This window comes from Nansenia antarctica (assembly GCF_963989245.1).
Source record: "Nansenia antarctica genome assembly, chromosome: 6".
Taxonomy (NCBI): domain Eukaryota; kingdom Metazoa; phylum Chordata; class Actinopteri; order Argentiniformes; family Microstomatidae; genus Nansenia; species Nansenia antarctica.
The window spans coordinates 17,140,001-17,154,198 of NC_137676.1; the positions used below are offsets into that span (position 1 = coordinate 17,140,001).

The 14,198-nt window shown below is 48.7% G+C and overlaps 1 protein-coding gene across 1 annotated transcript in view; it reads left to right on the top strand.

Annotated features, from left to right (window-relative positions):
- Positions 1-234: 234 nt before the first annotated feature.
- Positions 235-14,198, top strand: part of bmp7b (bone morphogenetic protein 7b) — a gene marked incomplete at its 3' end in the record, with an annotated part of 49,892 nt that continues 35,928 nt past the window's right edge. The window contains exon 1 of the mRNA XM_080533299.1: positions 235-703. Coding sequence (XP_080389425.1) covers positions 301-703 — 403 coding nt within the window. The 5' untranslated portion in view covers positions 235-300. The remainder of the gene's footprint in view (positions 704-14,198) is intronic.

Genomic DNA, 14,198 nt, shown 5'->3' on the forward strand with positions numbered 1-14,198 from the left:
TTACGCACGACCCGGGGAGACAGTGGCCGCAGCGGCGCAATTGGTCGGAATACTTCGATGAGAACGGGACGGGATATTTACTAAAAACGTGTGCACTACCGGATTTCAAGACAAAGACAATACAGTAAAAAAACTGAACGTTGACGGTTGAATTGATGTTTAAATCGGGAACTCATCCCTCGACATGAGGGGCCGTTACTGATCTGGGTATTGAACGACTCTGTTTTTGAAGTTCAATATCCTTATTCCAAGTCTCGGTTGTAAGGGCACCACTTAGCGCAATTACGCACGGCATCAGAAATGGTTTCATTTTTGGATAGACGTACCCCTGCTTTGTTCCTGGTGTGGGGCTACTGCTGCGTCCTGGCAGACACACTCTTTACGAACTTCACCCTGGACAACGAGGTCCACTCCAGTTTCATCCACCGCCGTCTGAAGAGTCAGGAACGCCGGGAGATGCAGCGGGAGATCCTCTCGATCCTGGGGCTGCCCCACCGGCCGCGGCCCCATCTCCACGGGAAGCACAACGCGGCGCCCATGTTCATGCTCGACCTGTACAATGCCATGTCCACGGAGGGCGACGAGGACGGGTACTCCTACCCCTACAAGCCCGTCTTCACCACCCAGGGGCCACCGATTGCCACCATGCAGGACAACAACTTCCTCAACGATGCAGACATGGTTATGAGCTTTGTCAATTTAGGTATGTCCATGTGCCCATCTGTGTATGCATGCACCCCCCCCCCCCCCATTTATCTCAACCATTTGCCAGTTTTGCAAGTTCAACAAAGTGTTATAACATAATCTAAAGATCTAAAGTAACGTAGTAATTTGTATGTAGCTAGTAGTAATTAATGTGGGGACTGTCAGTGATATTGATTTAGAGTGAAGTTGCATCTCATTACTTTTATGCCCTCATATACATTAAGATTTCATATACATTATGTTGTCAAATGGTATAATTTAAGGGACTTTGTTTCATATCATCCTTCGATTCGATTGAACTATCCATCTGTGCTTGAGGCTGCAGGGCCTTTAGACAACGGAGTGAAAAAACCAATAATCTTGTAGAGATATCCTAAGCTGGAGGATAGGTGGTCTATCTCTAAAGTGTGTTGTAATTTAGCTGATGTTCCATTTGAGTCACATTCCAGTGTGTGGCTTGTCTCTGTCTGTCAAACAGATTACCTTTCATTTACATTTTTGGCATTTAGCAGACGTCTTTATCCAAAGTACAACAAATACATGTGTCTAAGTAAGTGAAACATCTCTCCATCTGTCATCATAAGAAAAAGTAATCTATGCCATGACCAGGGGCCATTGGCAGCTACAATGCAAGGAATAACTTACTTTTACTTTTTAAGGAAGAACTTACTTCCTTTTTTAAATTATTATTATTTGTTAAAATGTATAGTAGAGAAACTACAGGGGTGTAGTGGGGATCAGGAGGTCTTTAGGAGGGACAGTTAAGATGTAACCTGAAGAGATTAGGTCTTCAATCTACAGCGGAAGAAAGGTAGTGACTCTTGTGCAGTGTTAATGTTCAGGTGCTGGCTCTGTGGAGGATGGGACTTTCACAGAGGGAGACATTGTCAGCCTTGTTATCTTGAGCATGAGCAAGTGTCAACAACAGAATAGGTTCAAAGTGCATTTTGGTCTCCATGGTTTTGCATTCCTGGCTGAATAACATTCCAAAGTGTCTGTATCAAACAGTTTGGGATCCTAACCTTGAGACTTTGGCAAGGTCAGTTACTGCCAGAAACAGGCTCTACATCATGTGTTGCTGTTCCCTCTTGTGCACTCATCCTTCAACAGTTCACAACCTCACAGTTGTGGCCTGTCGGTTTTGTGTGTACAAGTTTCATAACCACTCTTCCTTATCTAATCAGGTTGTCTTATTGAAATCCCACAGTGATCTCTGGATTGTCCTCACTGTCAGCAACAGCCAGGGTTTTAGTGCACATAGTCACAACATTAGAAAGCAATGTGGGATTGATAGCTAAACTCACCATCATAATTCAATTTGGTCAACAAATTATACAATCACCGCAATGGTGTGAGTTATGCTCAACAGAGTAGTTGGAGACCCTTTTTCCAGAAAGATTAAACAATACTTAGATTTGGCATGAGAATGTAAACGTTCGCATTTTTAATCCCGCAGTTCGAAGACGAATGTTCGCAAAACAACAGTGAAAGAAGAGAGACTTCCATTGGGGAGGAAATAGTTTGCGATTAATCCTTGGAAAGATCATTGTCGGAGTGTTTTGGCAGTAGAGAGGGAGGTGACACTGGCTCCTCAGCTGCAGTGTGTAATTACTGTGGGAGCTGCTGCATTGTGACTATTTTGGACAGGCTGTGACACAGATGGATTTGACCGCGGAGACTGGCGAAGTCAAGTCAAGGGCCTCTTCCCTCTCCCAGACCAGGCTGAAGCAGCAGCGGGCAAGGAGGGGGTTACAGAGAACATCAGGAGGCATCTCTCTCACTTGGGCTTCATAACAGGTTTATAAAAGTCTGTAAAGCATAAAGCTGACATTCACTCATAAGAAAGAATGGCTCACATCAGCTAGCGAGAATATTTTGATTCAGGGCAGCAACAGGAATTTCATTCAACTGAATCCGTCTTGTGTAATCAATACCCCTTTTTCTGCTGGAGGTCAATGGTTTTTCTATGACTTGTGGGACGCGAATGAAATCCTTAATATAAGTCATGTTGGCATTCTGGTTAATAATCACTTCCACTCCAGGCCTCCGGTGGGCAAGGGGAGCTGGGTTAATGCGGTTACTGCTTCCCCTCCCCACAGGTTGAGTGTCCCACATGGCCAGTTGTGTTCCTGTTACCATATATCAAATTATCTGTGTCACTCATTTGGGTAAAGTGGACATCTTTGTGATGTTACCGCCGTCTGCCCGGTGCTCTGTCCATCAATGGGCTGCTTTGTGAAGGTTCTTGCTGAGTCTCATGTGATACCATCAGATATGAACCAGGCTTGATTCTACCAGATGATATGCTACCAGATGATATGCTGATATGAAAGAACGATAGAGGGAGTGAGAGAGTGAGAGAGAGAGAGAGAGGGAGGGAGGGAGGGAGAGAGAGAGGGCGAGAGAGAGAGAGAAAGAGAAAGGGAGAGAGAGAGAGGGAGAGAGAGAGAGGGAGGAAGAGAGAGAGAGAGAGAGCAGGAGAGAGAGAGAGAGAGAGAGAGAGAGAGGGAGGGAGAGTTAATCATAGATACTGATGGGTTTTCATCCATTGTGGGTTTCAAGATCTCTGCAGGGAAAATGAGAGAGCAACATGGCCTTTTAATTGAATCATTCAGTTTTACTCTCAGAAGTGAGTTTCCATAAATGCCATGTCCGAGGTGCATCTGTTAGACTAACTGCCTCAGAAGTGGCTTTGGTACTTTTTCTTTTGAAGGAAGCCGGGGGTGGCATTTTAGCTTTTTAAAATATTATGACAACAGCAGTGTATCTGATTTCACTGATAGTTCATTCAAAGTGCGAGGGAGGAGAAAGAGAGAGAAAGAGGGGGGAAAACATTAGGTTTGGTGGTTCTGCATGACGTCGGTTCCTGACAGACATCTCGTAACAGTTTGTAAGCGTACAGGGAGGGGAGCAGCGAGCGCTTTAGACTTAAAGGGGAACAACAACTGAACATTTGGGAAATCTGTCTATGTGCCTTGACCTCTCTGTCTCCGTGGAGGGCTATCCGTCAACACGCGCACCTCTTTCACTCAGGGAGGGCGGAGCTAGAGCAAAAACAACACCAACGTCACATGGTTACACCCCCCCCCCTCACTGCAGCACTAGAATACAGCAAATCGACTGAACCAAAAAAACCTGTGCTATCACACACCCCAATCGATTATAAGATATGGCATATGGATTTGATAGGATAATATTGGGTCGCGGCGGGTTCACAAGCTTTGACCTTGCTTTTGTTTTTCGCTCTAGCTCCGCTCTTCCCGAACTGAGTTGCACAGTCTGACAGACAGCCCTCCACTGAGTCAGAGAGGTTAAGCCACATCGACACGTTTCCCAAATGCGTAGCGGTTCCCCTTTAAGACGTGTGATGATGATAGCTAGCTATGCACGTCTACCCTTTTAAGTCAGTAATTTGCTTCACACACAATACGAGCAGGGTCGTGACCTTTGGATAGAAATGCTGAGTGGGAGGTAATGTTGTGCTGTTGTTGTGTCTCTGTGGTAAGTCTGTGGCCCGCCTCTGGAAGACACGCGTCTCTTCTTGCACACCTCTCTTCTCCAGGGCTTGTTCCAGTACCTCCTGGTGCTAGGCCCCTAGGTGTACAGTCTACACAGTTGGTAGAGCATGGGGCTAACAACGCTTAGGTCGTGGGTTCGATTCCCCCTGCTGGGACCATATATACTGAAACATGTATGCACTGTTTTGGTTAAAAGTGTCAGCTAAATGGCATAATATTACAGAATATTATTAACCAGTGTCTATGTTTATAACACCAGAGGGAGTTTTTTTTTGTGCCATATCATGTGATTGAACTTCACTCTGGGCAGCTAGATCAGGCTGTGCTGTCAGTTTGGAGCTGTATTGCTCTCAGGGCAGGGGTTTCCACTGCTGGGTGGGTGTGGGCTTTGGGACAGACCCCTTGGCCAGGGACGTTCACTCTCTGTCTGAGTCACCTCAGTTAAAAGCCCAGCTGTGTAAATGGCTTACAGCATACATGCAGAATGTACACTGCTACACGCAACATGGGTCACCCCATCCCAGGGTGTGTGCAGAACATGCAACACGCACATACACACACACATACGCACACATGCACACTGACACGCACACGCACATGCACACGCACACGCACACGCACACACACACACACACAAACACACACACACACACACACACACAGACACACACAGCAGGGAGTCCAGCAGAGAGCCAATGGAACATTTCAATGGACAGCTGTGCCATCAGCTTAGTGTACTAGACATTCGGAAGATCGTCCTAACGAGATCTGGATAGCTTGTATGACTTTAACTTCTTTGCGCCTCGCTGTCTTGACTCGGTACATTGGATGTAGGCTGTCTGATCTCTGCGGCGGCCATTACTCCTCGTTTTGTAGTGGACAGGAGATGAGGTGGCACTGCTCAAGGGTGGCGTGTGTGGACAGCGTCACACATGCACCTTCCGACGGTGTCTACAGAGCTACTCACTGACAGAGAACTGTATTGGAACAGAGCAGATCGAGAGTGAAAGATTGGGGTACACAGAGGAAGACTCTAATAGGAATATCGTGCTTGAAGCTAGCCACCCATTGCTTGTTCATGGTAATAGCTTGGATGATTGACAGCCTCCCCCCTTTCACACACACACACACACACACACATGCGCGCACGCACGTACGCATGCACCGACACACACGCACAGACACACATGCACACACACATACACGCACACACACACACACACACACACACACACCCCTCTGGGTAATTATCTGATAAGGTCCCAGCGGTCCCGAGCGCATTAGCCCTCAGCCACAGTGAATTAAGGCATTTCCCCTTCAACAAACCACAGCTTCCACAGCGCTGGGCTGCCTCGTTGGGCTAGGCTGGTGCTGTGAAGTCAAACACTGACAGACCCACACACCCACACCCACCCACACACACACACACACACACACACGCACACGCACACGCACACGCACACGCACACGCACACGCACACACACACACACACACACACACACGCACATGCACACGCACACTACACACACACACACACACACACACACACTCACACCCACACACCCACACACACACACCCACACACACACACACACACGCCCACATGCACACACACGCAAACTCGGATGCCCCTTGGATGCCCCCGCCACAGTGCAGTGTGGTGACTTGTGCGTCTGCTATTTGACTATTTGACTCTGTCACGTCAGAGAACAGTGGCTTCACGTGCGTGTGGTATTTTACAGCCTGTTTTCCACCTTGGGGTGTAAGGTCTTACAGTAATGTGTTATCAGGTGTATTAGTCATGGCTTTCTTCATCTCTCTCATGCAACCCTGCATGGATTAACCTCGCCTGAGGCGTGGGTCTGTGTGTGTGCTGTGTGTGTGTGTGTGCGTTTTTTTTTTGGGAGGGGGTCGTTTGAGAGCGAGAGAGAGCGAGTGTGTGTGTGTGTGTGTGTGTTTTCAGAGGGGGTTGATTGAGGGAGTGAAAGAGAGAGAGAGAGTGTATGTGTGTTTATGTGTCTGTGTGCTCTCATGCATGTGTGTGTGTGTGTGTGTGTGTGTGTGTGTGTGTGTGTGTGGATGAAGACATATGAAACTGTTCTTGTTCACTCTGGCATTTCAGTAACCAAACCCAGGCTGATGGGTCCCTGGGTGTGTAATAGCGCTGGTCCCAGTCAGCTGCACTGGCGGGAGACTCAGAGGGGGGCCGTCATAAAATAAAGCGTCGAGTTTGGCGTGAACACATTCACATATGAGCAAATGTCAGCTTATTTTTTATTTATTTATTTTTTCTAAGAAAAAAAAATAAGAAAAGAGTTTACTTGTCAAAATGTTCGGGTGCTATTAATCCGCACCAGATGTGTGAAACAGTTCACTAAACGGAGTTGGATATGAAAAACAAACAAAGGTTTTGAGTAGCTCCGGTTTCCTTCCCTCTCTCTCTCTCTTTGTTTCTGCGTGGGACAATAGACCGAGGGGCAAATCCATGTACAAGACACACATCACTACAAGTAGGCTATTCACTATAAGTATACGTTCTGATACGGTTTAATACGTTTGAAATACATCCCCCTCTAACACAGAGCATACAGTATGAATTCTACAGCGTGTTTCCAACAATATACATCGATATCCACGCTCTTCAAATAAAGCCCTCCATGTATAACAGGTGTTGAGCACATTTAATGATTAGGACCAAAAAAACGGACAAGCCACCCTTTAATAAAAACACATTCATCCTGATTCATGTATGCCTGGCCTGGAGACGTGGGTTTGGACGGGTGGACTTTAATTAAGGATGCCTTTTAGTCACCGAGAGGCAGACAAGAGGGATGAGGATGGGTGAGTCACCCACAGCTCCAGGTAATTATCACATCCGTATCCATGGTGACGCCACAGGGCACCACCTGCCCCCCTGCCATGCCCCCCCTCCCCCCGGGGGAGATGGCACAGAGTTGGCAGCCATGGATGTGTTTTATGGAGTGTCTTAACAGGCAGGTAATAAGGGAGGAGAAGGAGACAAAAAAACCAAAAAACAACAACAGGGTCTAATTGGGCAAATTTGTTTGGATTTATTAGAGGGTTGGTTTGGCATTCAAAAGGTGTTGTGTCACACACTCTGGCATCTCACGCCTGACTGCTCGGAAGCACTCGCATCACGCCTCCTCCTCCCACCTCCCCTCGCCTCCCCTCACCCCCCACCCCCCCGAGTCATGATAGTAAAGTCATGTTGTAGTCACGGCAGAGTCCTTTGTTTTGAGTTGGTGTGATAGTTGAGCATCAGGTCAGTGGTAGGCACCGGGAGGTGTGTGTGTGTGTGTGTGTGTGTGTGTGTGTGGGGGGGGGGGGGGGGGGTTGTTAGTCATAGGAAGGTGCAGAGGATGGTGCCAGGCCATGTGGCTTTGACATCAGCGTGTGGTTAGGGCTGGTGATGTCAGATGTGGTGGGAATAGAAAGGTCAATTATGATATGATGTTGATGAAATGTTGAAAAACCTCTCGTGTCTCATACACACATATACACTCCCTCTCTGATTTTATCTGTCTATCTCTATCTATCTCTCTCTCTAAGCACAGACACACACACACACACACACGCACACACACACACACACACAGACACACACGCACACACACACACACACACACACACACTATACAAAGTGTACACACACATACGCATGCACGTGTGCGCACACAGACACAAACTGATATGCACATGCACGTGCACACACACAAACACACACACTCCTTCCCTCCTTGCATTCCTCCACTCAGTGGACCGCCCCTGGGACTGAGGTTAATACAGATGTTTCTCTCCGTCTGCAGGCCAAAGCAGCTGTGCAGAGAAACTCTATCTCCTCATAGTCCAACAGACCCACCCCACCCCCCAGCCCTGTTCTGCTTACAACAACCCCAGCCTCCCCACCTTACCCCAGATCAATCACCCTACCCTGCTACCCCCCTCGACTCCACCAGTACCAAAGCTATAAGACACCCTCCACCACCACCACCACCACCACCTCCACCACCACCACCTCTCCATCCTACCGCCATACACTGATCTCTGAACTGTACTCACAGCTCACCCCCCGAACAGTGTTCTCTGGTCTCTCCAGCCCCCCCCAACTCTGCCCCCTCCCTCAGGGTTTAAACCCCCCCACCCTCCAGACACAAAAACATTTCAACACTTTCTCAAGTGTTGTATTTCTCAGTGTACACAAACTCTCTCTCTCTCTCTCTCTCTCTCTCTCTCTCTCTCTCTCTCTCTCTCTCTCTCTCTCTCTCTCTCGTTCTCTCTCTCTCTCTCTTTCTCTGTCTTTCTCTCTATCACACACACACACGCACACAGTACACACACACACAGTACACACACACAGTAGATACAGTAGATACAGTAGATACAGTAGAGCTGCAGTGTTGAAGGCCAATCACACCTCTGCTCCCCGCGGCCTGTCCTTGACTCTGCTACTCTTTCTGCCTCCCATTGATTTATGTGATCACTTCTTAACACCCTCCCTGGTGGACTGAACTCACTCCCCTCTCACTCACACACACACACACACACACACACACACACGCACACGCGGGCACTCTCATACACACACAGGCACACACACACTCACACACTCACACACACACACACACACACACACACACACACACACACACACACACTTTGTTTGTACAGAGAGAATGTTCTGGAGCTGATTAGTGTCAGAGAGTGTATGGTTTACAACCTCTGCTGGACAGGGAGTGAACTAAGACCCAGGAATGTAACAGTCGGGTCAGGTAGCCACTGTTGCCTTCAGGTAATTACAATAATGCCTCCCTACCTTCTTTTTCCACTCTGACGCACAGTGTTTGCGGTTTAGTGTTTAGTATAATACCACAACGACAGGAGAGGAAGAATGCTCGCTCGCTGTTCTGGTTAACGCTGTCGGGCAGTAGACACCGGAGTCGACGAGTTCTCATGAGGTTTAACTTTGCAGTTACAGACCACAACGGCCCATGGTCTTTTGTTTCCCCCCACATCCCCCCTCTATTTAATCTCTAATAGAGTCACCTGGCTGTGGAGCTCCGGAAGGTCGTGTCCCAGGTCACGGACACTCCTGAGGCCCCTGGCTGTGAATGACAATGAAACATCATGTTTGGCGTGTTTGTCAAGAGGCCCAGATGTCCAGAGCAGCAGGCGACGTCCCAGGCTCTAGAGGCCCAGATGCAGGGCCTCCGCTACGTACACACGCATCACACACACGCTGTGCTTAGGGCACCAAGAGAGGCCCTGAGAGCCCCCCCCCCCCCCCCAAATCAGCCTAATGATTATCATACTATCATAATAATAATCATAGATGAAGCACAGCTACAATAGGCATCCTTTTAGCGCTATTACCTCAATCCCCCCCCACCCCCCCTCCCCACTCGACAAAAATGTTCTCCGCTAGCAACCCCCTCCCCCATTTACGCTTACGGCACCTGAATGTCCAGCAGTGGCCCTGCCCAGATGTCCCGCGCGGCGGGCGTCCAGTGAGGGGCGGCGTCCTGGGCGCTGCTGAGCTGACGGACGGTCCGCACTCAAGGCAGGAATGTTTCGTCCAGCAGCGCGTCTTCTTTTTTTTCTTCTTTTTTATCATCTCTCTTCTCTCTCTGAGCAAAGGGGTCATTTTGACTCAAGGAGTAAGCTGACATAATTTACCCCTGGGATTGCATTTAATCACAGGGTCTGATCGAGAGAGAGAGAGAGAGAGAGAGAGAGAGAGAGAGAGAGAGAGAGAGAGAGAGAGAGAGAGAGAGAGAGAGAGAGAGAGAGAGAGAGAGAGAGAGAAAGGGAGCAAGACACATTAAGTGATTTATCCGACAGTATACTTATAACCACTCTTTTATCTGGGTTAGTGAGGTCTTGCAATAGAAACATCATGTGATATGTCTCCAGTACCCTTATAGCAGAGAGAGAGAGAGAGAGAGAGAGAGAGAGAGAGAGAGAGAGAGACAGAGAGAAAGAGAGAGAGACACAGAGAGAGACAGAGAGACAGACATGTGGTTAAGCCCAATCTCTTTGCCTACCATGGAGGACAGCATGGAGCAGAGATTACCCCAGAGAGAGGGCCCAGATGTGGGCCAGATGTGGGCCGGTGCCCCCGTGACCAACCACCCTGTTGGGGAAACAAACAAACACAACACTGAGACTAGTTCTGCCCTGTGGCCCATACTATAGAGAGAGGAGAGGAGAGGAGAGGAGAGGAGAGGAGATGAGTGGGAAAGGAGAGGAGAGGAGAGGAGAGTAGAGGGAGAGGAGAGGAGAGGGAGAAGAGAGCACTTGTGTGTGTGTGTGTGTGTGTGTGTGTGTGTGTGTGTGTAGGATATGTGTTACTGTTGTGTGTTAGGATGAGCGTCTGTGTATGTGCAGTGAAATGCAACATGATCCATTCTGTCCTGAGACTGTGTGTTGTGAGCTGGTTGTTCTAGTGGAAGGTTGCATTAGCAGAAGACCATAATGCCTAACAGTCTCTTAAACAGGCCAAATCACTCTTAAACAGCCAAATCACTCTTAAACAGGCCAAATCACTCTTAAACAGGCCAAATCAAAAGCTTGTAAAAGCCAAGCAACAACTGTAAGCAAGTGTTTTTTTTTATGCTAAGTGCTGAAATATTACAGCATGTCAATCTAGTGTGAAATATGAATTTGATGTGGCAGTTTTCTGTTTATCTGGGAAAGGCTACAGCTGTAACCCTTAGCTGTGTTAGACCACATCCTTCACAAGTATTTCATTTATTTTGAAAAGGAACGGTTGTTAAACTAAATAAACAACAAGCTCTTAAAATGAGGGTGCCAACGCGCCCGTCATCTGTGTCGAGGATGCCGCCCTGGGTTTTGGGGAGGATTATAAAAATATTTATGTAGACACTGGGAATTCTCCCCTGTGTGTGTGTGTGTGTGTGTGTGTGTGTGTGTGTGTGTGTATGTGTGTGTGTGTGTATGTGTGTATGTGTGTATGTGTGTATGTGTGTGTGTGTGTATGCGTATGTGTGTGTGTGTGTGTGTGTGTACTGTATGTGTGTGTGTGCGTATGTGTGTGTGTGTGTGTGTGTGTACTGTATGTGTGTGTGTATTCTCCTGAGGTCTATAATAAGAGGTGGCTTGGCTGGTTGAGGAGGGTGTGGTTGCTGCGGCCGCTAAATTAAAGAACGTAAAAAGGGGGATGAGGAGAAAAGAGAGGGGGAACTCTGAATGACTGTGGTCGCATGTCTTTCTGGAGTTGTGATATCGCCTTAGTGAAAGGAAGCACAGATGGTTACGCTGGCATTAGCCGACAGATCCTAGTCTAGTCAATATGGCAGAAATCTCTGTTTTCTATCCAGCCCTCTCCACAAGCACACGCACACGACCATGCACACACACACACACACACACACACACACACACACACACACACACCACAAAGCCGGGACCATGCAATGACCGTACAGCTCGAAAGTATGCTTACAGTTTGTCTGTCAAGATGAACCTTCTCATTCCTCTCAAGCTCCAGCATCTCTCTTCAAGCCTGACAAGGCTTAGGAGTGGAGCAGGGAGCGGTCCGGTTGACAGGGCAGTGTAGAGAGAGATCTGGCTCATAGGGCCAGCAGTTACGGGGAGGGAGCCGGGTGTGATGTGGCGGTAGAGACAGTGATCTCCTTTATAAAGGGATCTGGCTGGTATAGGGCTGTGTAGAACAGGGACAGATCTGTCTGGTATAGGGCTGTGTAGAACAGGGACAGATCTGTCTGGTATAGGGCCAGAGAGAGGGCCAGAGAGAGATCTGGCTGGTATGGGGCCTTGTAGAACAGGGACAGATCTGGCTAGTATAGGGCTGTGTAGAGCAGAGAGATCTGGCTGGTATAGGGCTGTGTAGAGCAGAGAGATCTGGCTGGTATCCGCTTGTTAAGTCGTGACGTGTTTCCGGGTCCAACGTTGGCTGAGGCGCTGTCTTCGGAATGGAGAAATAATAATAATAATTAATTATATTTATACAGCGCTTTTCCGAGGCTCAAATACCCTGACAATATGGAGAAAACGGGAAAGTGCTGTGTCCCTTGTTGAATGAATAGATCCGAGTCTAAAAAACGATTAAACTGTCATTCTACCGCTGTAGTTCAGAGGTACTCTGGTGCGGAGAATTTCTGGTTTAGACCCGGAAATAGTTAAACGTCACTTTTGACGTCAGACTTAACAAGCGGATAGGGCCATGTAGAGCAGAGAGATCTGGCTGGTATGCGGCCATTTAGAACAGGGACAGATCTGGCTGGTATGGGGCCATGTAGAACAAGGACAGATCTGGCTGGTATGGGGCCATGTAGAACAGGGACAGATCTGGCTTGTACGGAGCCACGTCGAGCAGAGGGAGAGAGGGTCTATAACCTCAGTGAGGTGCATTCCTCTGAGCCCCGGGTCTGTGTACATACAGTAAATCTCTGCGGTTCGGAGGGGAAGTGCACCTCCATAACGACCAGTGAAGCATGAGGTGAAACCCAGCTCTGGTGTTTACGGGCGCAGAGTGCAGGCCTCTCAGAGTGTTACCATAAGAGGGAGGGAGAGGTCACAGAGGAAGGCCTGAAACACAGACGGATGGAATGTCTGGAACACAGACTGGTTTCAGGGATGGGAGGGCTGGAACACAGACTGGTTTCAGGGATGGGAGGGCTGGAACACAGACTGGTTTCAGAGGGATGGGAGGGCTGGACCACAGACTGGTTTCAGGGATGGGAGGGCTGGAACACAGACTGGTTTCAGGGATGGGAGGGCTGGAACACAGACTGGTTTCAGAGGGATGGGAGGGCTGGACCACAGACTGGTTTCAGGGATGGGAGGGCTGGAACACAGACTGGTTTCAGGGATGGGAGGGCTGGAACACAGGACTGGTTTCAGGGATGGGAGGGCTGGAACACAGACTGGTTTCAGGGATGGGAGGGCTGGAACACAGACTGGTTTCAGAGGGATGGGAGGGCTGGACACAGACTGGTTTCAGGGATGGGAGGGCTGGAACACAGACTGGTTTCAGGGATGGGAGGGCTGGAACACAGACTGGTTCAGGGATGGGAGGGCTGGAACACAGACTGGTTTCAGGGATGGGAGGGCTGGAACACAGACTGGTTTCAGGGATATGGAGGGCTGGAACACAGACTGGTTTCAGGGATGGGAGGGCTGGAACATGAAGGTCTTATAACCCCCCCCCCCCAGTCTTACGACCTCATCCCAGAGTTGCTGCGCGCACACACACACATTAATATATGAAACACCTGCGCATGCAACCACATGGGCATGCATACGCGCGCACACACACACACACACACACACACACACACACACACACACACACACACACACACATTAACACGCACACACACACATTAACACACACACACACACACACACACACACACGGTGAGTTAATGACTCTTAAGAGTGGGTAAGTTATTGTTGACCCTTTCCAGGGAGCCAGAGCTGTCAGTCGTTACAGCAGTATAAATACATCACAGAGGCATGATGTCATCAGTAGTCGCCAGTGGGCAGGATGTTTCCTAACGCGGTAATCACTCTGCTGCGGGCAGTCACCCGTTACCTAGGAGATCAAACCTTCTTTCCTTTTTATAGGATAAACATCTTGAGCAATCTCTCTCTCTCTCCCTCTCTTTCTCTCTCTATCCCTCCCTCTCTCTCTCCATCTCTCTCTTTCCCTCCCTCCCTCTTCCCCTCCCTCTCTCTCCCCCTCTCTCTCTCTCCCTCTCTCTTTCTCTCTCCCCATCTCTCTCTCCCTCTCTCTCTCTCTCCCTCCCTCTCTCTCTCTCTCTCTCTCTCTCTCTCTCTCTCTCTCTCTCTCTCTCTTTCTCCTTCTAGAGGTATTGGAAAATGTGACACACTTGTACCATGGTGTATACACTGGTGGAGGGGGCAGGATGTTTTAGCTGAGTGATTCCGAGAGAGAGAGAAGAGAGAGA